The sequence below is a fragment of the Pipistrellus kuhlii genome, unplaced genomic scaffold, assembly GCF_014108245.1.
Source record: "Pipistrellus kuhlii isolate mPipKuh1 unplaced genomic scaffold, mPipKuh1.p scaffold_m20_p_2, whole genome shotgun sequence".
Classification (NCBI taxonomy): domain Eukaryota; kingdom Metazoa; phylum Chordata; class Mammalia; order Chiroptera; family Vespertilionidae; genus Pipistrellus; species Pipistrellus kuhlii.
Genome location: NW_023425515.1, coordinates 100,126,368 through 100,154,258, shown reverse-complemented (window position 1 = coordinate 100,154,258; position 27,891 = coordinate 100,126,368). Strand labels below are relative to the sequence as shown.

The 27,891-nt window shown below is 39.8% G+C and overlaps 1 protein-coding gene across 4 annotated transcripts in view; it reads left to right on the top strand.

The window, feature by feature from the left end:
- Window positions 1-27,891, top strand: part of PLS1 (plastin 1) — a 226,645-nt gene that overhangs the window by 116,431 nt on the left and 82,323 nt on the right. For all 4 annotated transcript variants that reach the window (XM_045584122.1, XM_045584123.1, XM_036444194.2 and 1 more), the window contains 3 exons: window positions 4,424-4,505; window positions 16,819-16,984; window positions 17,066-17,208. In XM_045584122.1, coding sequence (XP_045440078.1) covers window positions 4,424-4,505; window positions 16,819-16,984; window positions 17,066-17,208 — 391 coding nt within the window. The remainder of the gene's footprint in view (window positions 1-4,423; window positions 4,506-16,818; window positions 16,985-17,065; window positions 17,209-27,891) is intronic.

Sequence of the window (27,891 nt, the reverse complement as noted above, 5' to 3'; positions counted from 1 at the left end):
GCTAAGCTTTTAGACCTCACAGACCACCAGTGGTTTGTGGACCACTGGTTGGCAATTGCTGTTCTAGTCTACTATTGAAACCTGCAATAGTGTTTTTTAGTGTTGCTATATCACTCTTTTTTTGCCTCTTGATTCTTACATAAGTTGTTAATTTTCTCATCTATCCAGTTTACAAGCTGTATGACCCTTAATTTGAATTCTTTTTCTGACAAATTGCATGCCTCTGTTTTATTTAGTTCATTTTCTTGTGATTTCCCTTTTTATTTACTTTGGGGGTTGTTTATCTTCCAGCTTTTGCTCTCACTGAAGGATCTAGTCATCTAGTTGTACTGGGCCTGTGACTGCTGCAACAGGCTTGGTGGTGGCTCACTTGTTCACCAGGACTGGGGTTGATGTGTTGTGTTTGGCAGCAATTCAAGCAAATGCAGCTCCTGGGGTTGCTGCATGAGCACTTGGGGTTTCTGTTTGGGGCTTGGCTGCTCATGCTTGTTTGCAGAACCCAGGATTGCTGTGTCAGGCTTGGAGGTGGCTAGTGTTGTGGTATTTGGGGTTGCTGCATAAGGCTTTGGTGTTTGTATGCAGCCATGGAATCTAGGGTTGCCGTGTAAGGTTTGTCTATTTGCACAAGGATGGGAAACCTGGGGTTGCTGCATAAGGCTTGGATTGCTGTATAAGGCTTGATTGTACATGCCCAGTCACAGAGCTTGGGGTTGCTACATAAGGCTTGGCTGTTCTCATGCAGATGGGGTGCCCAGTGTTGCTGCATTAAGTTTGGCTTTTTGTGTGTGGTTGCAACCCCTGGGGCTAACTCATCTGGCCAGAAAGAGAGGAGCATGCTCTAGAACTCACAGGAGCCTGCAGCTGTGGAGGCTGTAGTCTTGGTGTTCATGGGTTCACAGCTGAGGCAGCAGGTCCCTGTCCAGAGTGGCTGTAGGCTCCTGGGTGGTGTCCAAGGGATCCCTGGCTGGGCTCCCAGTCATAGCAGCTCTCCCCTTTAGGATAGCATAGCTTCTGAAGCAGAGCTGGCTTCCCCAAGAGAGATTGCAGTGGTAGCAGAGGCTGCCTGGCTAGGGAACTTTGTCTCCCAGCCCCCAAAAGTCCTGTGGAATCTAATAACTGTCCCTCACTCTCAAACACACCCTTTTCATTCACTCACACTCTCTCCCTCACTGCTATCCTGCCAGCTATCTTCTTCCTTCTGGATTCATTTTTAGGACATTACATATAATATATACTGTGATTGGATGAAGGAGAGTCCCACTGTCCCTACCTACTATCCAGTGAAACCACCCAAGGAAATGGGCTTAGCAGAATCAGCAGAGAAGGAAGACCCTGATGAGTTTGACTCTAGTCTGGCAAGTCAAAGAGATGGGAGAGGTTTATGAATGGGAGACCCTTGTGGGCCACAACCACCTCTCCTCACAGAGTGGGGTGTAGGGACAAAGAGAGGTAGGAAGTTTAAATGTGGCACTACACCTGTTAAAGTGTTCTAAGTTGAGCTCAGGAAGGACAGAAACTTCCCATGGAGCAGAAAGGCAAAAGCTCTCTTGATCTTGATTTTCTTTTAAAATTCTTTATTGTTTAAATTATTACATATGTCTTCTTTCCCCCCATTGATATCTCCCCCTTGATCTTGATTTTTAATAGGAATACAGACCTTAAAAGCAGGGTTTCATGTTTTAAAAAGAAAAAAAAAAGTATATATACTATGACCTTGACCTACAATTCTAGTCTCTTTCCCTGACCTTTAGAAGAAATTTCTAGTATGAATTGAAAGGACATTTTCCAAAATACATTCTAAAATATGAAAATAAAACTTGTTAATTAATTTATTTAAAAAAATATATATTTTATTGATTCTTTACAGAGAGGAAGGGAGAGAGATAGAGAGTTAGAAACATCAATGAGAGAGAGTCATCGATCAGCTGCCTCTTGCACGCCCCCTACCGGGGATGTGCCCGCAACCAAGTTACATGCCCTTGACTAGAATTGAACCAAGGACCTTTCAGTCCACAGGCTGACGCTCTATCCACTGAGCCAAACTGGATTCAGCAAAACTTGTTAATTTATTTAAAAAAATGTTTAAATTATAGAAGTTTTAGAAAGATTAAGTCTCTGGCTCCTTTCTCAGTATTTTAGTGATAGTATTTATAATAATATAAGCGTAATATGCTAATTAGACCAGACAGCCATATGACCTTCTGGACAAAGCTGGGACTGCGAGGGCCAAGCCCCTTGCACAAATTTCATGCATGGGGCCTCTAGGCTAAGTGACTGACCGTATGTCTGTCCAACCATTTGATTGACCAGCCAGCCAGTACATATGATGTTCACTGGAAAGCCTATATAATAAAGAGGTAATATGTAAATTAACCACCACTCCAACACATAAGATGTCTCCCCCACCCCCCATGGACTCAAGATGGCCTCCATAAGATGGCTGGCAGGGGAGGGCAGTTGCAGGAGATCAGGCCAGCAGGGAAGGACAGTGGTGGGTAATCAGGTCATCAAGGGAGAGCAATTGGGAGGGACCAGGCCTGTAAGGGAGGGCAGTTGGAGGGAACCAGGCCTGCAGAGAAGGGCAGTTGGGAGCAATCGGACAGGTAAGGGAGCAGTTAGGTGTCAATCAGACTAGCAGGGGAGTGGTTAGGGGTAATCAAGCTGGCAGGCAGAAGCGGCTATGGGCTATCAGGCAGGCAGACAGGCAATCAGGTGAGCTGTTGGGAGCCAGCAGTCCTGGATTGTGAGAGGGCAGTTGGACATCCCTTGAGGGGTCCCAGATTGGAGAGGATGTAGGCTGAGCTGAGGGACACATATCTCCATGTGAATTTCGTGCACTTGGCCTCTAGTTTAAAAATAAACGTTTACTTATAGATGTGTGATCCATATGAAACTCTCGCTGGCACTAGTCGCAAATGGTGTTTTGATCGTGAATTTGGTTGTTTTTGTTGACATTCTGAAGCTGAAATAAAGCAGTGTCACTGACAGGATATGTATGAAGACCAACTATTGGCACAATTCTCCCTGTCTGACATTAGCCTCACATTTAAATTAATTTGAAGACAGTTTCTCATGATGCCAGCATTTGCAATGACTATTAATAAATCACAAGGAGAAACTCAAGACAGAGTACCCTGTTTCCCCGAAAATAAGACAGTGTCTTATATTAATTTTTGCTCCCAAAGATGTACTAGGTCTTATTTTCATGGGATGTCTTATTTTTCCATGAAGAAGAATACGGTACACATTTATTGTTAAATGAAAATAAAGGAAATTTATTACCTGTATACGGTACGGTAGTATGGTAGTTGTCAACACAAACCAGACAAACTGTGAATCCTATAGTATCAAGAATTTACTCATTTATTCAATGACAATCATGTCATCTTCTGGAACATCATCATAACAATCCAATTCCTGAATTTCCTGGTGAATTTCTTGTGACTCCATTTCTTTCAGAATCAATGGACCAAATCTCTCATGTTTAGCAATAGCATTCTGAGACAGAGCCTGGGGGGGGGGGGGGTGTCTTATTTTCCGAGGATGTCTTATATTTCACTCAGAAGGAAACCTGTAAGGAGGTCTTATTTTCGGAGGATGTCTTATTTTCGGGGAAACACGGTAATTATATTCCTACCTGAACCTGTTTTCGGACATGGTCAATTATATGTTGCTTTCTCTTGAGTTCGAAGAGTGTGTGATGTTAAAGTTGTAAATACTTCATCACAAGGGAAATTAGTCATCTCTCTAAAAGTGTTTTTACTCTTAATGTGGTATACAGGAAAATATTAGAACAAGTTTAATCAACTTATCAGACATTGTTTTTATCAATGTTGTTTTTATATCATGTTTTTGTTTTTTTTCATATTATGTCTTTCTTGTTATATCATGTTATTGTTTATTTATTAATCAATATATATATTATTTTTATATACATTTTACTAATTTTCTTTCATCTCTGACACTTCTATTATAGAGAAAGAGTGAATAGCAATATTAAAATATTTCTTGTAATTAATTTTCTTTCAATGTGCACAAATCTATGTACTGATCCCACTAGTTTTAACATAATTGATTTTGCTTTATGAAATGGCTTCTCAAGCATTTGTTTTTTTTTGTTTTCAGTGCTATATGTTGACAATCAGTAAGTAAAATCAAAACAAGACTCACAAAGGAAATGCAGGAATGTTTTGAAAAGTTAGGAGGAAATGCTAAGATTACTACTGAGTGAATGATGTATTTGTTTTAAGTTAGGGAATATTTTTTAGATTTTAAAAATTAAGTCCCTAACATGAATTCAGTATAATATTGTAAACAAATATAGTTTTTATTTTTTAAATTTAACTATTTTTATCTGCTTGCAAAAATGAACTAAAAACATTTCTGGAATTCTTACACTAAATTATTCCTATTTCCTCTTTAGCAAAATGATCAACTTATCTGAACCAGATACAATTGATGAAAGAGCCATTAATAAGAAAAAGCTCACCCCTTTCACTGTTTCTGTAAGTATTTATACTATAAAGTGTAAAATGGAAGTCTTTTATTTTTTTAAATATATTTTTATTGATTTCAGAGAGGCAGGGAGAGGGAGAGATAGAAACATCAACGATGACAGAATTACTGACCGGCAGCCTCCTGCATGGACCCTACTTGGAATCAAGCCCACAACCTGGCCATGTGCCCTTGACCAGAATTGAACCTGGGACCTTTCAGTCCACAGGCTGACACTTTATCCACTGAGCCAAACTGGCTAGGGTTGGAAGGCCTTTCTTAATGGATGTTTGGACCCAAGTAAAACCTATGACTTAATATATTATAATTTCAGTTTCATATAAAAACTAGGTTTTTATTAAATAAAAATTTAGCTGCATTTTGTAATCAATGAAATTTTTAACTTAATATAATAGTATTCAAGTTATATTATTATAACATTATAATGTTATTTTTATTAATGAATATTTGCTGGGTGCTGGTGTTTTTATTGGTTGGTTGGGGGGAAGTGCATAGTTTTATCACTTCACAAAATTTTAAACTATTTAAAATATATATATATTTTTGCTAGAGGCCTGTTGCATGAAGATTCGTGAATAGGCCTTCCTTTCCCTGGCTACCCACACTGGTTTTCCTCCAGCACCCAGGACCCAGGCCTTTGCTCTGGCCAGAGTCTCCAATTTGGTCAGCTGGAGTCTTTGCTCCGGCCAGAGCCTTCAGTGTTTGGAGCCTTCAGACTTCTCCTCTCTGGCCAGAATGCCTGAAGCTCCCACCTCCCTCTACTATCCCCCACACAGCAGGTGTCCAACCCTGCCCAGCTACTGCACCTGCATATGCAAATTAGCCAGCATATTTATTGTGTTAATTTGCATACTCGCTCCTGATTGGCAGGTGGGTATCACAGAGGTATGGTTAATTTGCATATTTCTCTTTTATTCTTGTAGATTGATTTTAGAGAGGAAGGGAGAGGGAGATAGAAACATCAATGATGAGAGAGAATCACTGATTGGCTGCCTCCTACACACCCTACACTGGGGATCGAGCTTGTAACCTGGGCATGTGCTCTGATAGGAAGGAATCGGTAACCTCCTGGTTTATAGGTTAATGCTCAACCACTGAGTTATGCCAGCTGGGCTTTAGCTATTCTTTTTGAACTAAACTATTCTGTAGTCAGCTTGCCCATTCACATATTGTTAAAGTTCAGGAATTTATAGTTACCACACTTTTCTATCAAAATGTCTAGATCAGTGCTTGGATATCAATATTTATCAAGTATTAACTAGATACTACTCACTCTTCTAAACATACTACATGAATTATCCCTTTGACTCCTTTCCACAGCTTTAAAATAAGATACTATGACTTTAAATAGAATGAGACTGTGTCATTGAGAGGGTCCACAGTGTCCAAGTCAGGGTCTGGTCCCAATGGTCTGGCTCCAAAACCCAGCCTTTTCATCCCAGTGCCATACTGCTTCTCATATGGTGTGAGCAGCAGCAACTATTTCATGTGTGATTCACAACTGCAGCTGTGAGCTAAAGCTGAGCTGTTTCCTTTTTTTTTTTTTTTTTAAATATATTTTATTGATTTTACACAGAGAGGAATTGAGAGGGATAGAGAGCTAGAAACGTCAATGAGAGAGAAACATCGACCAGCTGCCTCTTGCACTCCCCCACTGGGGATGTGCCCCCAACCAAGGTACGTGCCCTTGACTGGAATCGAACCCGGGACCTTTCAGTCCGCAGGCCGACACTCTATCCACTGAGCCAAACCGGTTTCGGCTGTTTCCTTCTTTTTTTGTTGGCAAGTACAATCCTTGATTTTGCTGAAATTGTTAAGTCTCTCCTATAAGGAAACTATGACCTTAGGGCAGTGGCAAATGGTTAATCCCAGACTATCCAAGGGTTACTCTCATTTCCGGTCATCCTTGAGAATTATAGAGTAAGATGTTGACCAATGTAACTTTTTGCCCCTCCTGCAATACTGTTGTATATCCCTAGCAGATGCTACTATTCTTTAAAAAAGCCCATTTCTGATTATAATTGCCAGATTGTGGTTTTTTTTTGTTTTGTTTTTGTTTTCATCTTGTGTCAGGATGCTTCATCTAATATCTATGATTGTTGAAAACATTCATTTATGTCTTATTTCTAGAATATATGTCACACAATTTTTTTATGGCACTGAATCTGAAATTCAACATTTCTTACTGTTGTATAAATTTATTTCATTTTACTTTTAATATTTATATGCCATGTACTCAAGAAAATAAAGAAAAAATATTCTGTAACTATTTTTCAATAGCCACAGGATGGTTCCAAGGAGCTAAGTCCTTTATAGTTTTATTTTTAGAGAGTGCATTCTTCTAATAAGAGTATGTGAAATAGTCTAGATCTCAAAGATGCTTGAAAGAGTGTGCTAATGTAAAATGAGAAAAGACACGACTCTGAGAAGGTGCAAAGTATTACTGTGGATATTAAATTTGTTTTGTTTATTCAGTAATTTTAGAGCTCTGGAAATAGGTCTGCTAGAAAATTACCAGTTTTTCATGAAATTTTATCCCAAAGAGGTGTAACTCATTTGTAAAAGATTGTAAAGATAGTGATAATACAGTTTTTTTTTACACTTTATGATGATAGAATTATATAGTATCATGATGTTTAGAAAAAGAGAGATAAAAAGTATGAAAATGATATACCATAACTATAAAAGCAAGGGAAAGGGACACATCAGGTGGTTAATAGCAAGACTCATTGTTTTTAATCTTAGAGAATTTCTCCTACTCAGTCTACTTCTGAGCTGCATTTTCTTATCATCATTGAAAGAAAAGTGAATTATATAAATAAGACTGAAAAGCAGATTAGTGATTTAAGGATACAAAAATAAGGAAATTAACAAGAGTTGGTATGGGAAATTGAAATCCAGTAAAATAATATACTCACATACATATAGAGATATATCCTTTATACTTACTAGTACACATATGTACAAATGTACACATAAAAATATGACCTTAATTTTACTTTACATATATAATAGTTATAGTTAAAGTAGGAAATTATAGAGCCCATTTGGACATTTCAAATGAAGTAAAAGTGATGATATATAAAATTATGAAATCTGAGTAACAAATCATGCCTTTATTTTTATTGGCCCAATAATTGTCTAGCACACCCCTCTCAAAATTATTAACTAAAGTGAACTCATATGAAATTGGAAGTTAGTGAAAAATGAAAATTTGCAAAGTGCAATAAATGAGAAGAATTTCATTACCTACTAGGTGTACCCGGCCATGCCTTGCTGTGGCTCAGTCTGGTTAAATGAAAAAGAAAGAAAAAAGAAAGCGCACATTTCTAATATGTTTAATTTCACAATGTTTGTGTGTATACAATATTTTTTGTTCCATTGTCTGTGCAGATATAGAGATTGTCTGGTTTGCCGACTCTAGAGCATGCAACATATAAATTGTCCATGTGAGAAGCAATCCGTGTCTAGATCTAAACTGCACAATTCTAAAAATTGGCCCCGAGCTTTGTTGATGGTGATTGCAAACACCATCGAATGGGGAATTGCAATCTCTTAAATTGAAATGGCGTATCTGTTGGAATCATAGGAATCTGAGGAATGAAGGCATCACCTTTGAAAGGCCCTATCAAGATTTTTGCTTCTACAATTTTTGTACTGCAAGCCTCATGCCGTTGCAAAGCGTTGGCTAGTTGATATTTTGCAACATGATAATTGGCACACCAATTTTTAATTGCAGTACGTGTGGTGGCATCCCTGGCAGATTGAGTGAATTAAAAAATTCTTTTGGATAATTAACCGCTTCATCTGTTTCCACAACAGTGTTGATGGACTTGTATGATACTGCCTCGCTTAGAATGTTAGACTGAATAATACCATGTTTCCCCGAAAATAAGACATCCTCCAAAAATAAGACCTACTTACAGGTTTCCTTCTGAATGAAATATAAGGCATCCCCCAAAAAATAAGGCCCCCCCTAGGCTAAACATGAGAGATTTGGTCCACTGATTCTGAAATGGAGTCACAAGAAATTCACCAGGAAATTCAGGAATTGGATTGTTATGATGATGTTCCAGAAGATGATGACATGATTGTCATTGAATAAATGAGTAAATTCTTGATACTATAGGATTTACAGTTTGTCTGGTTTGTGTTGACAACTACTGTACTACTGTACCGTATACAGGTAATAAATTTCCTTTATTTTCATTTAACAATAAATGTGTACCGTATTCTTCTTCATGGAAAAATAAGACATCCCATGAAAATAAGACCTAGTACATCTTTGGGAGCAAAAATTAATATAAGACACTTATTTTCGGGGAAACAGGGTATTAAGTTTGTAGACGTCTTTGTTTTTGGCCGCAAGAATAGCTGATTCATTCAGCCAATTGCCATTCTTATAATTGGTTTGAATATTGGGAAATACGTTTTCAACCAATTCTTCTTTTGATATCATTAAATTGCAGAAGTTATGAGGCAATGAAATTCGTCCTGAGGTCAGATCAACCAGCACCTTTCCCTTCCCAGTTTCCAGCAATTAATGTGAGAATATCTTAGCTGATAGATCATTTTGCAGCTGGACACGCATATTTGTAGTTAATTTTAATGTCTTTACGTGTTGCCACAAAGTAGAGTATTTTAGGCAAGCATTTATTTTGTCCACTGGTGTCGATTGAGGAATTACAGGTAATGTTTGCCTGAAATCTCCTGAAATCAGTAATAATGTGTTCCTAAATTGTCTGATGTTTCCATGCAACCCTTGTAATGATCAATCAGGAGCCTCAAGCGATTTTTTGAGTGCCATTGTGCATTCATCCCAAACAATAACTTTGCATTACTGCAAAACTTTTGCTATGCCGGATGCTTTGGAAATGTTGCATGTGGAAGTTTCAATGAATTGCATGTTTAATGACAATTTCAAAGCAGAACGAGCAGTTCTGCCACCTACTAGCAATGTCACAGCAAAGGCTATGTCATTTTGGGATCGAATTGCTGCCAGAATCAATCTAATTTGGAACGTTTTACCAGTTTCTCCTGGCGCAACTAAGAAGATTTCTCCAACCCTGTTATTGACAGTTTGTATTATTTGATTGTAAATGCCTTTTTGCTCAAGCATTAGTTTAGGAATATTTGATTGCACATACAACTAAAGCTTACCCGTGTTGTAATTTTGTTCACGATGCAATTCTACATCAAACTAAGCAGCAGCAGATCAATTCAGTGATGGCATTCCCAATTGATAGAGAACTTTGTTTGCGATTTCTAAGCACAAATCTTCAATCATTATCAACATTGAAATTGAATCATAAAATATTTAGTATAACATGTGTTGCTTTTATGTTCAACAGATGGCAATGTTTTTCAAAAAAGCATGTTTTTACCTGTCACAGGTGTGACATCTATATAATAATAAGTATAAGGTATATAAAAACAAGCATATTCGAATGCAATGTTGTATCAAAATTTCAAAAGCAATAGGTGAACTTTCGGAGATTTAAGATTTTGAACAAATGAACATTTACATTTTTATTTATATAAGATATTAGAGGCCCGGTGCACGAAATTCATGCATGAGGGGAGGAGGTAGTGGTAGTGCCCCTCAGCCCAGCCTGCACTCTCTCCAGTCTGGGACCCCTCGAAGGTTGTCCAACTGCTTGTCAGATATTCCTCTCACAATCCAGGACTGCTGGCTTCCAACTGCTCACTTGCCTGGCTTCTTGATTACCCATAACCACTTCTGCCTGCCAGCTTGATCACCCCTTAACCACTACCATGCCAGCCTGATTGATGTCTAACTGCTCCCCTGCCAAACTGTTTGTCCCCAACTTCCCGTCTCTGCTGGCCTGGTCACCCCTAACAGCACTACCCTGTAGGGTTGATTACCCCCAACTGCCCTCCCTTGCAGGCCTAGTCCCTCCCAACTGCCCTTCCCTGCTGGCCATCTTGTGTCCACATAGGGCCAGGATCTTTGACTACATGGGGGCAGCCATATTGTGTGTTGGGGTGATGGTCAATCTGCATATTACTCTGTTATTAGATAGGATAGAGGCCTGATGCTTGGGTGGGGACCAGCTGGTTTGCCCTGAAGGATATCCTGGATCAGGGTGGGGTTCCCTTGGGGCATGGGGCAGCCTGGGCGAGGGGCCTATGGTGGTTTGCAGGCCAGCCTCACCCCCTGGCGACCCAAGCAAAGGCCCTGGTATCTGGAATTTATTTACCTTCTACAATTGAAACTTTGTAGCCTGGTGTGGAGCCAAGCCTCCTGCTCCATCCATGGCTGCTGCCATTTCTGTTTGGATTTGTTTACCTTCTATAATTGAAACTTGGTAGCCTTGAGTGGAGGCCTAGGCTGCCTAGGGCAGGCGGAAAGCTTGGTTTCTTCCATTGCCAGAGAAACCTAAGCTTCCATCCTGCTCTCTGTTGCCACAGCCATCTTGGTTGGGATAATTTGCATAGTCACTCTGATTGGCTGGTGGGCTGGCTTGTTGGAGTAGTGGAGGTATGTCAATTTGCATATTACTCTTTTATTAGATAAGATGAGCTTGTTAGTAGAGAATCAAATAGTTAATCAAAATAGAAGTGACATGAAAAGCCATCTGAAATAGCAGTATAAATTTTTCTGCCTAGTAAAGTGGCTTATATCTTAGGCATAGACAGTCAGTGATGTACAAAAAAGATGGGAGAAAATGGATGGATAATCCAAGATAAACTGTGATATTTTCTTGTGTCTTTTGGTAGCATCTCTGTAAGATACCATTTTACGAAACTCAAGGAAACAACACCTCCCTCATGACCCAGTTGGTGGAGTTTTCCCATTGTCCATGTCTCTCCCCACTAACATAGATCTTCAGGAAGGGAGGCTGAGCACTCAGGGTGGTTGTCCATTTCAAGACTTGGAGAACAACCTTTTTATGGAGTTCTTCTGTTACTTCTTGGTCTTACAGTATTTGAAATTGGCTTTAGACAGTAGTGGTTGTCCTATTCCCTACATACTAGTAGGCCAATAATATTGTATTTCCCAATTAGAAAGTGCCATTTGCCATTTATTTGATGAAGCAAATTTTAGCTTCTAACTTTCAATCTTTTTTTTTTTTTAAGCTAATAACTTATAAGTCATTTGCTGTATTTGTAGAGCCAATGATTTTGTGTACCATGTGTTAGTACCTGGGAAACAGCCCCACACATATAAAAAACCTCTGTTGTTATGTTTTATACTAGAGGCCTGGTACACAGATAATGCACTGGTGGGGTCCCTCAGCATGACCTGTAGGGATCTGGGGAGGAGCCACTCCCACTCCCTGCCATGGTCATCCAGGTCAACTGAGGAGGGCTCCTGCTTGGGAGTCCCTCACATCTTAGTCAGCTGAATGGCACTGCCCTCTGGTGGCCAGTGCATGTCATAACGACCAGTCAACTATAGTAAAGCGGTTGACCAGATGACTAGTTGCTTAGGCTTTTATATACATTGAATGGCCAGATTAACATGATCTCTGAACACATAATAATCTGGCCACTCAATGTATATCTACACCAATAAAAGAGAAATATGCAAATTGACCATACCTCCACAGTGCACACAAGCCAATCAGGAGTGAATATGCAAATTAACCCAACAAAGATGGAAGATTAACTTGCATATGCAGACACGGAGCGGCTGGGGGTGGGGTGGCCGCTTGTGTGCTTGCTGGCACCAAGCAGCCTGTGTCCTGGGGACAGGCATCCTTGGGAGTCAGGTCACTCTGAGTCTGTAGACCTGTGCATAGGTACGGAGTGGCTGGGGTCCCAGAACGACCCCCAAGCCACTTTGAGCTTATGCAGTCAGGCACAGAGCAGCCAGGGGTAGGGTGGAAACATTCCAGGACTCCAGGCACTTAGAGCCAGTGCATGCACAAGTGGCTGGAGGCAGGGTAGGAATGTTCCTTGTAGCGAATGAGCAGACAGCAAGGCCCTGTTTGTCCCTGGCCATGGAAGTAAGGGACAAGCAGTTACCCATAGGGCCCCCACAGAGAGCAGACACCAGGACCATGCTTTCCCTTGTGGTGGCAAGCCAGAGAGCAGTCAGCGGGCCCTCTTTGCCCCTGGCCTTGGTGGCTAAGGGCAAGCAGGCCCTCACAGAGAGCAGACACCATGGCCTGCAGTGGCATGAAGCAAGCAAGTCTGCAGAGAGCAGAGAACTACGGGGAGCCAGCCTAAGCCATCAGTAGGACATCCCCTGAGGGCTCCCAGATTGGAGAGGGTGCAGGTTGGGCTGAGGGACCCCTCCCCACCCTGCATGAATTTTGTGTACTGGGCCCCTAGTCCTATATAATAAAAGGCTAATGTGCAAATTGTCCCCTCCACCAGGAATTTGACCTGTAGGCAAGCTGGCCAACTGCCCATAACCCCTCCCCCTGGCCAGGCTGGCCGGACACCCCTTACCCCCATGCACAAATTCATGCACCGGGCCTCATAAACACACACACACATTGAGTGGCCAGATTATTATGTGTTCAGAGATCATAATAATCTGGCCACTCAGTGTATATAAATATGATATACATAATAATAAACATCTATACTAATAAATGCCTAGGTGGCCCTCGCACGATGCTCTCATGTCATCACAAGATGTCCACCCCCATGTAATAAGATGTCTGCCCTCACGTTGTCACAAGATTGCCACCACAAGATGGCCACCACAAGATGGCCGGCAGGGGAAGGCAATTATGGGCAATTAGGCCAGCAGGGGAAGGAAGTTTGAGGTGAACAGGCCAGCAGAGGAGGGCAGTTGGGGGCAATCAGGCTGGCAGGGAGGGCAGTTGGAGGGTGACCAGATGTGAAGGGGAGGGCACTTGGGGGTGATCAGGCTGGCAGGAGAGTGGTTAGGGGGTGGTCAGGTTGGCAGGCAGAAGCGGTTAGGGGTAATCAGGCAGGCAGGCAAGTTGTTAGGAGTCAGCAGTCCCAGATTGTGAATCGGACATCCCTCAAGGGGTCTCAGATTGGAGAGGGTGCAGGCCCCACCAGTGCATGAGTTTGTGCACCAGGCATCTAGTGTAAGTATATAATACTAGAGGCCCAGTGCAAAAATTTGTGCACTGGTAGGGTCCTTCTCCCTGGCCTGTGTCCTCTTGCAATTAAGGACCCCTCTGGGGATGTCAGACTGCTGGTTTCAGCCAGGTCCCCGAAGAGAGGCTGAGAGAGCCCACCAGTGCACGAATTCATGCTCTGGGCCTCTAGTATGCATATAAGATCTTTGATTAATCTCTTTCTGCCCTTCCCTCTCCATCGTCCCTCTGAGATTCATCAGTCTGTTCCATGTTTCTATGACTGTGGTTTCCGCTTCTGCATTAAGCATGTGCCCTCTGGTGGTCAGTGTTTGTAATAGCTACAGGTTGAATGGTTGCTTGGGCTTTTATATATATAGATGTCACAGAATGCTAAGAAGTAAAATCAAGCCCTGACCAGTTTGGCTCAGTGGATAGAGTGTTGGTCTCCAGACTGAAGGGTCCCAGGTTCTATTCTGGTCAAGGTCATGTACGTTGGTTGTGGGCACATCCCCAGTAGGAGGTGTGCAGGAGACAGCTGATCAATGGTTCTCTCTCATCGATGTTTATAACTATCACTATCCCTTTTTCTCTGTAAAAAAAAATCAATAAAATAACATATTTTTTAAAATCAAGAATAATGAGTGCTAGCAGAGGTGTAGTGATGCTTGCTATTTTGTATAGGATAATGAGAGAAGGCCATTAAGTGCAACACCAAAGGACCTGCAGTTATTTGGGGGAAGTATGTTCCAGGCAGAGGGAATAGCTAGTTCAGAGGTCCTATATAGTGAGTGAGAAAACATAGTAGGAATGATAGGGAACTTGAATGGTTTTCTAGTGAGGGAACACCATCACGTTTCTATTTTACTAAGATCATTGATGCAAAACAGTGGACACAAGACATTGGGGGGTGAGGGCACATATGGGAGTGAGGTGGGGCAGGGAGAATGGGAAGATATGTACACGTGTAATACCTTAATTAAAAAAAAAAGGAAAAAAAGAGAATATAATGTTGGATTTATGATGACAATGGCTTCATTGTAATGGGCACTGGTCAGAACGCATCAGGAATATTGTGTTATTTTTGGTGCCATATTTTAAGCGGATATTGTCAGATGAAGAAAATTTGATAATGAAGAAAAACCACGTTCAAAGAATTGGGGATGTTTAACCAGAACAAGAGAAGTTGTGATGAGACATTGTAACTAGGGTGACCATATGTTTGGGTTCACCAGGGTCATTCCCTGTTTATTTCTGTTTCTCAGTTCCCAATCTGGCTTAGCATATGTCCCATATAGGTTATTTTCACATTTTGAGAAAGAAATATTTTTTAAATGCTTTGGTATTAGAACATTTTTATAGCTCTCCCAATATACTAAACCCTAACATTAAAATAATAAACACAAATTTTTAAAATTATAATTTAAAAATTATTTTGGAATTATCTTTTACTTAAAAAATTGTTCCCATTTTGGATAATAAATTATATAGTTATCTAATAACTGTCTCACTGTTTAAAGGATTCTCTTATTAAGCTGTTTACTTTTTTATAAAGAACTGCTTTTATGTAGTTCACAGATGATTTTTGATTAATTAGTGCACATTGTAAGAAGTTGAATTGCAGCTCAATCTGAACTTCATGATGTAGTAGGATCTCACCTCTGGGAAAATTCAAGGGAAAATTCAAAGTCATCAAGGAAATTGATGACTGCTTGCATGCCATGGATTTAAAAATACCACATCACACCTACCATCAATAATGTAGGATGTGGAGGAAAAGGATCCCAAGTACACTGCTGGTGGGAATTCAGGCTGGTACAACCACTATAGAAAACAGTGTGGAGTTCCCTCAAAAAATTGAAAATGGAGCTCCATTTGACCCAGTTATCTTACTTTTAGGAATATATCCTAAGAAGCCTGAAACACCAATTAGAAAGAATATATGCATGCTTATGTTCATAGCAACATTATGTACAATAGCTAAGATCTGGAAACAGCCCAAGTGCCCCTCAGTAGATGAGTGGATAAAACTGCTGTGGTACTTTGTTACAATGGAATACTATGAAACTATAAAAAGAAGTATCTATTACCCTTTATGACACCACATAAAGGGACCTGGGATGATTATGCTAAGTGAAATAAGCCAATCAGAGAAAGACAAATATGATCTCCCTTTATGTGGAATCTAATGAACAAAATAAACTTACAAACAAACTAGATCCAGAAACATGGAAGCATGCAACAGACTGATGAATCTCAGAGGAAGTGGGGTGGCAGGAAGAGATTTAACCAAGGAATTTATAGGCATATATGCATAACTGATGAACACAGACAATAGTGTGGTGAAGCCTGGGGAGGAGATGAAAGTGGGGAGGAGGGGGTCAATGCAGAAAAAAGGGACATCTGTAATACTTTTAACAATAAAGATAAATTAAAAAAAAAAAGATCATTGATGCACAGTATTGTGGAAGATGGGTTATAGATAGTTTGAGATGGGTATGAGGAAGGAGCTAAGAAACCTGAAGAAAGGCACTGACCATTTCCACAGGTATTTAGAAGGTGGAATTAACAGATATCGGTGACTAGATATTATAAGCAAGGAAGAACAAGGATTCTGCTCATATATTTTTTAAAAATATATTTTATTGATTTTTTTACAGAGAGAAAGAGAGAGGGATAGAGAGTTAGAAACATCTATGAGAGAGAATCATCGATCAGCTGCCTCTTACACACCCCCTACTGGATATGTCCGCAACCAAGGTATTTGCCCTTCACCAGAATCGAACCCGGAACCTTTCAGTCTGCAGGCCGATGCTCTATCCACTGAGCCAAACCGGTTTCGGCTGCTCATATTTCTGACTTAGGAAGAAAGAATGCAAGAATGAATGTTGGTCCTATCAACCAAGATAGGAAATACAGAAAAAACAGTTTTAATAAATAGAGGAAGACCAAGGAAGCATGGCAGGAAAATTGCTTCAGTTTTGGACATACTGAGTTTGAGATATTTGACCTAACCAAGTGAGTGTATAGGTATAGAGTTTAGAGTGGGATCTGGGAGAAAGTGTGGGCTGAAGATATGGATTTGAAAGTCATTGGCATATAGAGGTAATAGTTAAAACCATTGAAATTTTCTTTTGAATAGCGGTGTTTTGCTATTTAAATATTATGTTTAAAAATCTGAAATTTCACAGTTATTTGTTTCTTATTTAACTTCTTAACTTGTTGATAAAACTTTAGAAAGTATTCCTCATGGGTATTTTTCTTTGTGTCAATTCAGGAAAATTTAAACCTAGCCCTGAATTCTGCCTCAGCCATTGGATGTACAGTGGTTAATATTGGTGCACAGGATCTCAAAGAAGGAAAACCTCACTTGGTCTTGGGACTTCTCTGGCAGATCATCAAAGTTGGTCTTTTTGCTGATATTGAGATTTCCAGGAATGAAGGTATGATCATAAAAAATATTTACTTTTCATTTACATACACTTACTGCAAGAAGAATTTATATTTCTGTGTTTTCCTCTTAGCTCTGATTGCATTGCTAAATGAAGGTGAGGAACTAGAAGAGCTGATGAAGCTTTCTCCAGAGGAGTTATTGTTGCGATGGGTGAACTACCATTTGACCAATGCAGGATGGCATACCATCAACAACTTTAGCCAAGACATTAAGGTTTATATTTTAATTTTCAAATTTGTAACAGAAAGTAAGGATGCAGAAAGTAAAAACAAAAGAGTTATAGACTTGCCTGGCCAGTGTGTCTCAGTGGTTGAATGTCAACCTATGAAGCAGGAGGTCACAGTTCCATTCCCTGTAGGGCACATGCCTGAGTTGTGAGCTCCATTCCTAGTAAAGGACACTAAGGAAGCAGCCTATCAATGATTCTCTCTCATCATTGATGTTTCTATTTTTCTCTCTCTAGAGCCTTTCCTCTTGAAAGCAATAAAAATGTTTTTTATTTTTATTTTTTTTATTAAGGTATTATATGTGTACATATCTTACCATTGCCCCCATCCATCCCATTCCCATACATGCCCTCACCCCCCAGATTTTGCATCTGTTGGTTATGCTTATATGACTGCATAAAGTCCTTTGGTTGATCTCTTATGTCCCCCACATCTCCCTAACCTTCCCACTGTAATTTGAGTCTGTTTCATGCTTTATTGTTTCTGTATCTATATTTTTATTTATCAGTTTATAATGTTCTTTATTACCCATAAATGGGTGAGATCATGAGGTATTTTTCTTTCATTGACTGGCTTATTTCACTCAGCATAATGTTCTCCAATTCCATCCAGGTTGCTGCAAATGATAAGAATACCTTCTTTTTTATGGCAGTATAGTATTCCATTGTGTAGATGTACCATGGTTTTCTGATCCAATCATCTGCTCATGGGTACCTAGGCTGTTTCCAAATCTTAGTTATTGTAAATTGTGCTTCTATGAACATAGGAGTGCATAGTATGTCCTTTCTGACAGGCACCTAGGCTATTTCCAAATATTACCAATTATAAATTGTGCTGCTATGAACATAGGAGTGCATATATCCTTTCTGATTGGTGTTTCTAGTTTCTTAGGATATGGTCCTAGGAGTGGGATTACTGGGTTAAATGCGAATTCCATTTTCAGCTTTTTGAGGAAACTCCATACTTTTCTCCACAGTGGCTGGATCAGTCTGCATTCCTACCAGCAGTGCACGAGGGTTCCTTTTTCTCCCCAACATCGCCAACACTTGTCCTTTGTTGATTTGTTGATGTTGGCCATTCTGACAGGTGTGAGATGGTACCGCATTGTTGTTTTGACTTGCATCTCTCGGATAATTGGTGACTTTGAGCATGTTTTCATGTGCCTTTTGGCCTTCCTTCTGTCTTCTTTTAAAAATATTCTATTTAGGTCCAATGCCCATTTCTTAATTGGATTATTCATCTTCCTTTTATTTAGTTGTATAAGCTGTCTGTAGATGTTGGAGATTAAACCTTTATCCGTGGTATTATTTGCAAATATGTTCTCACCATGGGCTTTCTTGTTGTTTTGTTGATGGTTTCTTTTGCTGTAAAAAAGCTTTTTATTTTGATGTAGTCCCATTTGTTTATTTTCTCTTTAGCTTCCATTGCCCTAGGGGCAGTATCAGTGAAGAAGTTCTTTTGGCATACGTCTGAGATTTTGCTGCCTGTGGATGCTTCTAGTATTTTTATGGTTTCCCATCTGATGTTTAAGTCCTGTATCCATTTTCAGTTTATTTTTGTGTATGGTGTAAGTTGGTGATCTAGTTTCATTCCTTTGCATGTGTCTGTCCAATTTTCCCAACACCATTTATTGAAGAAACTGTCTTGACTCTATTGTATATTCATGCCTCCTTTGTCAAATATTGAACATAGTGATTTGGGTTGATATCTGGGTTCTCGATTCGATTCCATTGATCAATATGTCTGTTCTTGTGCCAGTACCAGGCTGTTTTGAGAACAGTGGCTTTGTAATACAGTTTGAACTCTGGTATTGAGATCCCTCCTACTTTACTATTTTTTATCAGGATTGCTGTGGATATTTGGGGTCTTTTATTTTTTTTTAATTTTTTTAATAAGTTTTTATTGTTCATATTATTACAAATGTTCCTTCCCCCCCCCCCCACACCATTGCTCTCCTCCACCAGGTTCCCACCCCCACCCTCTGCCGTTTCCCCTCTTCCCATTGTCCTCATCCATAGGTGCACAGTTTATGTTCAGTCTCTTCCCACGCCCCCCTCTCCTGTTTTCCCCAAGAATCGTCAGTTCACTCCCCTTCCATACCTCTGATTCTATTATATTCAATAGTTAATATTGTTCATCAGATTTTTTAAATTTCCTTGGTTTTTAGATTCACTTGTTGATAGTTACGTATTTGTTGTTCATAATTTTTATCTTTGTTTACTTTCTCTTCTAAAAGAACCCCCTTCAGCAATTCATATAATTCTGGTTTGGCGGTGATGAACTCCTTTAGCTTTTTTTTATTAGTGAAGCTCTTTATCTGGCCTTCGATTCTGAGTGATAGCTTTGCTGGGTAGATTATTTTTGGCTGTAGGTTCTTGCTATTCATCACCTTGAATATTTCTTGCCATTCCCTTCTGGCCTGCATGGTTTCTGTTGAGAAGTCAGCTGACAATCGTATAGGTGCTCCTTTATAGGTAACTACCTTCTTTGCTCTTGCTGCTTTTAATATTCTCTCTTTTCTTTTGCTCTTGGAATCTTAATTATGATGTGTCTCGGTGTGGTCCTCTTTGGATTCCTTTTGTTTGGAGTTCTGTGCGCTTCCTGGACTTGTAAGTCTAATTCTTTCACCAGGTGGGGGAAGTTTTCTGTCACTATTTCTTTCAGTATGTTTTCGATATCTTGCTCTCTCTCATCTTCTGGGACCCCAATAATTCTGATGTTGGTTCTCTTAAAGTTGTCCCAGAGGTTTCTTACATTATCTTCAATTTTCTGGATTCTCTTGCCTTCTAGCTTCTGTGGAGGAGTGTCTTCTGGCTCTTTATGTTCCAAATCTTTGACTTGATTCTTGTGATCTTCCCTTCTTTTTTTAGGACTCTGTAAAATATTTTTTATTTCAGACAATGTATTCTTTATTTCTTGTTGATCCCTTATCATTTCTTGATGACTCCTTATTAATTCTAGTTGATCTCTTTTCATATCCTCATAGGCCTTATCCATCTTTTCTAGGAAATTCTTGAAAAACCATATAAGCGTAGATTTGAACTCTATATCCAGACACTTTTTATCCTCCATTTCTTTCGTTTGTGATATATTTTGTTGTCGCATTTCGCAGTGACAGATGGGACGGGGTTTCAGGGTGGAGCCTGCAGCTTTGGCTTCCGTCAGCCCCGCCCTATGCGGGTCAGACAGTGCTCGCTGCCAGTGCCTCTGAGAGAAAGGTGCCCTCGATTTTCGCCTGCTGCCAAACAGTCTATGCTCTCCCACAATGAGCCCGGTATTGAGGTTCAGTTCAGTTGGAAGTGGAGTTGGAGGTGGCGTTCAGAGCAGTCTGGAGCTCCAGTCTCCTTCCCATTAGGGCAATCCCACGGCACAGCCGAATGTCCCATCTCTGTGCACAGTGTGCGCACCGCCGGGACCTCCTTTCGCCACTTCCCCAGGGTTCTGCCTTACAGCCCGGCTCCCTATGGCTGAGCCTGAGTCCCCGGGGTCTGGCTTAAAACTGGGGATCAGAGCAGTCGGGGGCCCAGCACAGTTGGAGTTTTATCTCCTTTCCGCTAGGGAACGCCCGCCAGGCACTCGGCCTCCCTCCTCTCTGGCTCTGTCCTCTCCGCGCACCGCGTCTCCGTACCTTGGCTTTTCCAGCTCTTCCGCACCTCCTTCTGGTTTTCTCCTTGCTTCTCGCTGTAGAATTTCCAGTCAGTCAACCTTCCTGTAGTTCTGGGCAATGTCCATTTTATATTTTAGTTGTATTTTATTGAAATTGTTGTGTGCTGCTGCGGCTAGGTGTTCACCTGGGTGCAGCCATCTTGGATCTCTCCTCGGGGTCTTTTATTGTTCCAAATGAACTTTTGGAGAGTTCTTTCTAGGTCAGTGAAATATGCCATTGGTATTTTAATGGGGAGTGCATTGAACCTATAGATTGCTTTAGGAAGTATGGACATTTTGATGATGTTGATTCTACCAATCCATGAACATGGTATGTTCTTCCATCTGTTTACATCTTCCTCTATCTCTTTTATCAGTGTCCTGTAGTTTTCCGCGTATAGGCCCTTTACTTCCTTAGTTAAATTTATTCCTAGGTATCTTAATTTTTTTGGTGCGTTGGTAAATGGAATTGCTTTTTTTAGTCTCTGTTTCTGTAGTTTCACTGTTGGTGTATAGAAATGCCATGGATTTCTTGGCATTAATTTTGTATCCTGCTACATTGCCAAATTCATTTATTAAGTCATTTTGTTTTTTAATGGAGTCTTTTGTGTTTTTTATGTAGTATATCATGTCATCTGCAAATAAGGATAACTTTACTTTTTCTTTTCCAATTTGGATGCCTTTTATTTCCTCCTCTTGTCTAATTGCAATGGCTAGTATTTTCAGTACTATGTCAAACAGGAGTGGCGAGAGTGGGCATCCCTGTCTTGTTCCTGTTCTTAGAGGGAATGGTTTTAGTTTTTTCCCATTGAGTATGACGTTGGCTGTGGGTTTATCATATATAGCTTTTATTATGTTGAGGTATGATCCTTGTACTCCCATCTTGTTAAGAGTTTTTATCAGGAAAGGGTGTTGGATTTTATCAAATGCTTTTTCTGCATCAATTGATATGACTATATGATTTTTATCTTTCAATTTTTTTTATCACGTTTATTGATTTGTAGATATTGTACCAACCTTGCATTCCTGGAATAAATCCTACTTGGTCATGGTGTATGATCTTTGTGATGCTCTGCTGGAGCCGATTTGTTAGAATTTTGTTGAGGATTTTGGCATCTATGTTTATGAGGGATATTGGCCTGTAATTCTCTTTCATTGAGTTGTCTTTATCTGGTTTTGGTATTAAGGTGATGCTGGATTCATAGAAGGAGTTTGGAAGTGTTCCTTCCTCTTGGATATTTTGGAATAGTCTGAGGAGGATAGGTTTTAGTTCTTCCTTGAATGTTAGGAAAAACTCTCCTGTGAAGCCATCTGGCCCTGGGCTTTTGTTTGCTGGAAGTTTTTTTATTGAGTTTTGAAAGTTTGTATTTTTCTAGGAATATGTCCATTTCCTCCAGGTTGTTGGAATAGAGTATTTAGTAACAATCTGCTGTATTTTGGTGGGGTCTGTTGTTATTTCACCTCTTTCATTTCCGATTTTGTTTATTTGAGTCCTCTCTCTTTGTTTTTCGGTTAGCCTGGCTAGAGGTGCATCCATCTTGTTTATCCTTTCAAAGAACCAGCTCTTGGTTTTGTTGATCTTATGTATTGTTTCTTTGGCCTCTATGTCGTTTATCTCCACTCTGATTTTTGTTATTTCCTTCCTTCTGCTTACACTGGGCTTTTCTTGTTGCTCTTTTTCTAACTCTTTGAGTTGTAGAGTTAGATCATTTGTTACCATTTTTTCTAGTTTTTTGCAATAGGCTTGTAAGGATATGAACTTCCCTCTCAAAACTGCTTTTGCTGTGTCCCATAGATTTTGGATTGTAGTGTTTTCATTGTAATTTGTTTCCAGGATGTTTTTAATTTCTTCCTTGTTTTCTCTAGTAACCCAGTCCTTGTTTAATAGCATGCTGTTTAGTCTCCATGTGTTTGATTTCTTTTTATTATTTTTATTGTAGTTAATTTCCAGTTTTATGCCATTATGATCTGAGAAGATGCTTGATATGATTTCTATCTTCTTGAATTTGAAGAGACTTTGCCTATGTCCCAAAATGTGGTCTATCTTTGAGAATGTCCCATGTGCACTTGAGAAGAATGTCTATTCTGTGGCTTTGGGGTGGAATGTTCTGAAGATGTTGATTAAGTCCATCTGGTCTAGTGAGTCATTTAGGTTTGATATTTCTTTGCTAATTTTTTGTTTAGATGATTTGTCGAAGGGTGACTGTGGCATATTAAAATCTCCTAGTATGATTGTATTGCTATTAATCTCTCCCTTAATGTCCTCCAGCAGTTTTTTTTTTAAATGTATTTGGGTTCTCCTGTATTGGGTGTATATATATATTTACCAGGGTTATTTCTTCTTGTTGGTTTACTACCTTTAGTATTATGAAGTGGCCTTGTTATATCATTCACTCTGAGATCTAATTTGTCAGATATAAGTATTGCTACCCCAGCTTTTTTTTCATTTCCATTCGCCTGGAAAACTTTTTTTCATCCTTTTTTCTGAGGTGGGTTTCTTGTAGACAACAGATGTATGGGTCTTGTTTTCTTATCCAATCTGTTACCCTATGTCTTTTGATTGGAGCATTTAACCCATTTACATTTAAGGTTATTATTGATAGGTACTCATTTGACGCCATTTTTATTCTATACCTGTGTTCCTTCTTCACTTCCTATAGCATTTCTTGCATTGCTGGTTTGGTGGAAATAAATTCCTTCAGTCTTTTTTTGTCTGTGAAGCTCCTGATTTCCCCTTCAATTTTGATTGATAGCCTTGCTGGGTACAGTATTCTTAGATTCACACCCGTCCTTTGCATGACTTTGTACATTTCATCCCATTCCCTTCTGGCCTGATAAGTTTTTGTTGAGAAATCAGTTGCTAGTCTGGTGGGGGTTCCTTTGTATGTAACTTTCTGTCTCTCTCTGGCTGCTTTTAAGATTCTTACTTTGTCTTTGTTGTTTGCCAATTTAATTATAATGTGCCTTGGCGTCTGTCTTCTGGGTTTCATTTTGCTTGGGACTCTGAGAGCATCTTGGATTTGTGTGGGTTTTTTCTTCTCTATCTCAGGAAAGTTTTCTGTCATTATTTCTTGAAATACTTTTTCCATGTCTACCTCAGTTTCCTTTCTTTCTGGAACCCCTATTATTCTGATATTGTTTTGTTTTTTTTGTCCCAAATCTCCCATAGGCTCTCCTCCTGCTTTTTAATCTTTTCTTTAGAAGCTGTTCTAATTGGGTATTTTTTTCCATCTTGTCTTCTAGCTCACTGATGCTGTCCTCTGCTTCATGTAGTCTACTTTTGATGCTTTCTATTGAGTTCTTCATGGTAGCGATGTCATTTTTCATTTATTCTTGGTTCTTCTTCAATTCCTCTTGGTTCTACTTCAATTCCTCTAGGTTCTTCTTCAATTCCTCATGTTTCTTCCTCATTTCTTCCTGGTTATTGTCAAATTTCTCCTCCATTCTTTTTAGCCATCCTATGATCATTATTCTGAATTCTTGCTCTGGTAGGCTGCTTGCCTCTGACTTGTTTACTTCCTTTTCTGTTGATGCCTGCTTTTCTTTCATGTGCGGGCTATTTCTTTGTCTCCCCATGTTCTCTCTTTTCAGGATGTCTGGTTATGTGGTGTTCCTTTTCCTGAGTTGGTTTAAAGGTACAAAATACAACACCACCAGGTACAACACAAGAGGCACTTAACAGGAATGTATTTACAATATTAATAACCTCTAATAAAGATGACCACTAGAGAAAGGCAAATTAGGGGATAGGAGAGAAGGAAGAAAAGTAAAAATAAAATAAAGAAAAATTATAAAAATAGTTAATAAAAAAAGAGGGATAAAGAGATAGAAAAAAAAAAGCAATGACAAAATGAAGTTGGAAAACATGGAAAAAAGAAAAGAGAGAGAGAGAGAAAGAAGAAGTAGACTAAAAGAGAAATGGGAAACACACACACACACACACACACACACACACACACATATATATATATATATATATATATATATATATGGAGAAAATTCCCATAGAACAACCACTAAACCCAGCCAATGCCAGTAACAATACTTGGAGATTAATACAAACTACAATATCCACTAGCATTAAGTAAGGCTATGATATACAGAAGTAAAAAACAAACAAAAAGAAAGGATTTAAAAAAATACAAAGCAACAATAACAACACAAGAATAAGCATAACAATTTCACTAAAAAGCATAAAAATTCACAATAATCAACATTCACACAAACAATGAGAAAAGGATAGAGAGGAGAACAGTTTTTTTTTTTTTTTTTTTTTTTTTTATAACTAGTTAATATAGTGCAGAGAGTGGTATTTATACACTTGGATCAGGGGATGGAACTTAGGTCTATAAGTATAGTGAGAGCTTTAGCAGGGGGTATACAGAAAGAATAGAGGAAAAACTAAAGCCAGAAAGGGATAGGATATACAAGAAACTAAAAGGGTAAAGTTTAGTACGAGAGTGATGGTGTAAAGCAGGCGTCTTCAAACTACGGCCCGCGGGCCACAGGAGTCTGATCCAGCCCGCCAGGTTTTTTGGGCAGTGAGCGCAGCCGAGGTGTTACAGTAGGAATTAGTAGTTCATATAGTCCTGCCCTCCAGCTCTCTGAGGGACCGTGACCTGGCCCCCACTTTAAAAAGTTTGAGGACCCCTGGTGTAAAGGTTGAGTTGAGACAGGGTTGAATGATGCTATAGTAGAGATTAAAATAGAATGAATGTTACTTCCAATGTAAAATAAAGAAAAAATAAAATTGTACTGGAGAGAAAAAGAAAAGAAAAGAAACAAAAATTGCAAAATAGCAGTAGTAATAGTGATGATAGAGATTGAAAAATATAATAATTGAAAAGGTAAAATCCAGTAAGGAAAAAAGAAAAAGAAAAAGGCAGTTTGTAATTTAGCTCCTAGGTGTGTTGCCGGTTTGACCTCCCAGCCTTTTTGGTTGCTCTGGCCTTCTTTCTCTATGGCTCTAGCTGCCAGAGTGCCTACCAGCTCCCAGACTATCTCTTCTGACTCTGATCCCTTGTTTCTAGGAAGGCAATTTCCCCCTGCAATTTCCCCGGATATGCCCAACTGGGCAGTCCTTCCCTTGTATTCAGAAGCAAGGGGGTGAAGGGGATCAGGTGCCAAGGTGTCCAGATGTTCCGTCCTTGGCGGGACAGCCTCGATTCTTAACAATTCCTCCCATGTCCACTGGCATTTTAAAAAAGTCCGGCTTCTTGGGAAGATTACGCCAAACCCAGCACTGGGTGTTGCCAGGCAGGATTCTCGCTGCAGCCTTCTTTGGGCGCAGCTCAGCGTGGGCGGCAGCTCGGGTGCTCCCCGGCTACAGTGGAGGTGGGGCTGGAGCTCCGCGGCTAGTTGCTGCTGGCGCCGCGGGACCCAGAGCCCTCACGCTATCCCCGCAAACTCTGACCTTTCTGTGGGTGATTGAAGAACTCCCTTGACTCCACGTGTTTGCGCCGATTGGGGCGTCACAGCTGCTTGATGGACTCCTCTGCTTTGGGTTTTCCAGGCCTCAGAGAAGATCCTCCTTTCCTGGTAAGATGGCGCAGCCTTCCCTCCGAGCCTGTAGCTCTGGGAGAGTTTACCGCCGCCGCAGTGCTGGCCGCTTGGTCAGGAAATCCTGTCCTTCCCTTCCTTACCTTCCTTGAGAGTACAGCTGCCCCTTAGCTGCCAATCAACATTCCCTGAGCAACTCAGATGCTGCTTTTATCTGTTCTGGGACCAGGGTCAGAACAAGTCTGTCTGTTTGGTTGCAATCTTGTCCCTCTCCTGCTGGCAGCTTTTTGATGACTGCTTCAATTTCTTCTGAAGTCACTGGCCTATTGAGATTTTTGATTCTTCCTGATTGAGTTTTTTTAAGGTTATATTTTTCTAGGAACCTGTCTCTTTCTTCCAGGTTGTCCAGTTTGTTGGAATAGAGTTATTCATAGTATTTTTTAACAACCCTTTGTATTTCGGCAGGGTCTTTTGTTATTTCACCTCTTTCATTTCTGATTTTGTTTATTTGGGTCCTCCCTCTTTACTTCTTGGTGAGCCTGACTAGAGGTTCATCAATGTTCTCTATCCTTTGAAAAAACCAGCTCTCGGTTTAGTTGATCCTTTGTATTATTTCTTTGGTCTCTCATTTATCTCTGCTCTGATCTTTATTATTTCCTTCCTTCTGCTTACATTGGGCTTTTCTTGTTGCTCACTTTTTTAATTCTTTAAGTTGTAGGATTAGGCAATTTATTTCCATTGTTTTTTTTTTTTCTTTCTTCTTTTTTATTTTGCAGTAAACTTGTAGAGCTATGAACTTCCCTTTCAAGACTGCTTTCGGGGCCGAAATTGGTTTGGCTCAGTGGATAGAGCGTTGTTCTGTGGACTGAAAGGTCCTGGGTTCGATTCCAGTCAAGGGCATGTACCTTGGTTGCGGGCACATCCCCAGTATGGGGTGTGCAAGAGGCAGCTGATCAATGTTTCTCTCTCATCTATGTTTCTAACTCTCTATCACTCTCTCTTCCTCTCTGTAAAAAATCAATAAAATATATATTAAAAAAAAGACTGCTTATGCTGAATTCCATATACTTTGGATTTCTGTGTTTTCATTGTCATTTGTTGCCATGATGTTTTTTATTTTTTCCTTGATTTCTCTGATAACCCAGTCATTGTTTAATAGCATGCTGTTAATCTCCATATGTTTGATTTCTTTGGATTGCTTTTATTTTAGTTGATTTCCAGTTTTATGCCACTGTTATCTGAGAAGATGTTTGATATGATTTCTATATTTTTGAATTTGAAGAGACTTTGTCTATGTACCAACATATGGTCTATCTTTGAAAATGACCCATGTGCACTTGAGAAGAATGTATTTTCTATAACTTTGGGGTGAAATGTTCTGAAGATTGCAGTTAATTCTATCTGGTGCAATGTTGTCTTTTAGGATTAATGTTTCTTTGCTGAATTTTTGTTCAGATAATTTTTCCAGTGGTGATAATGGGATATTAAAGTCTCCAACTACGATTGTATTACTGTTAGTCTCTCC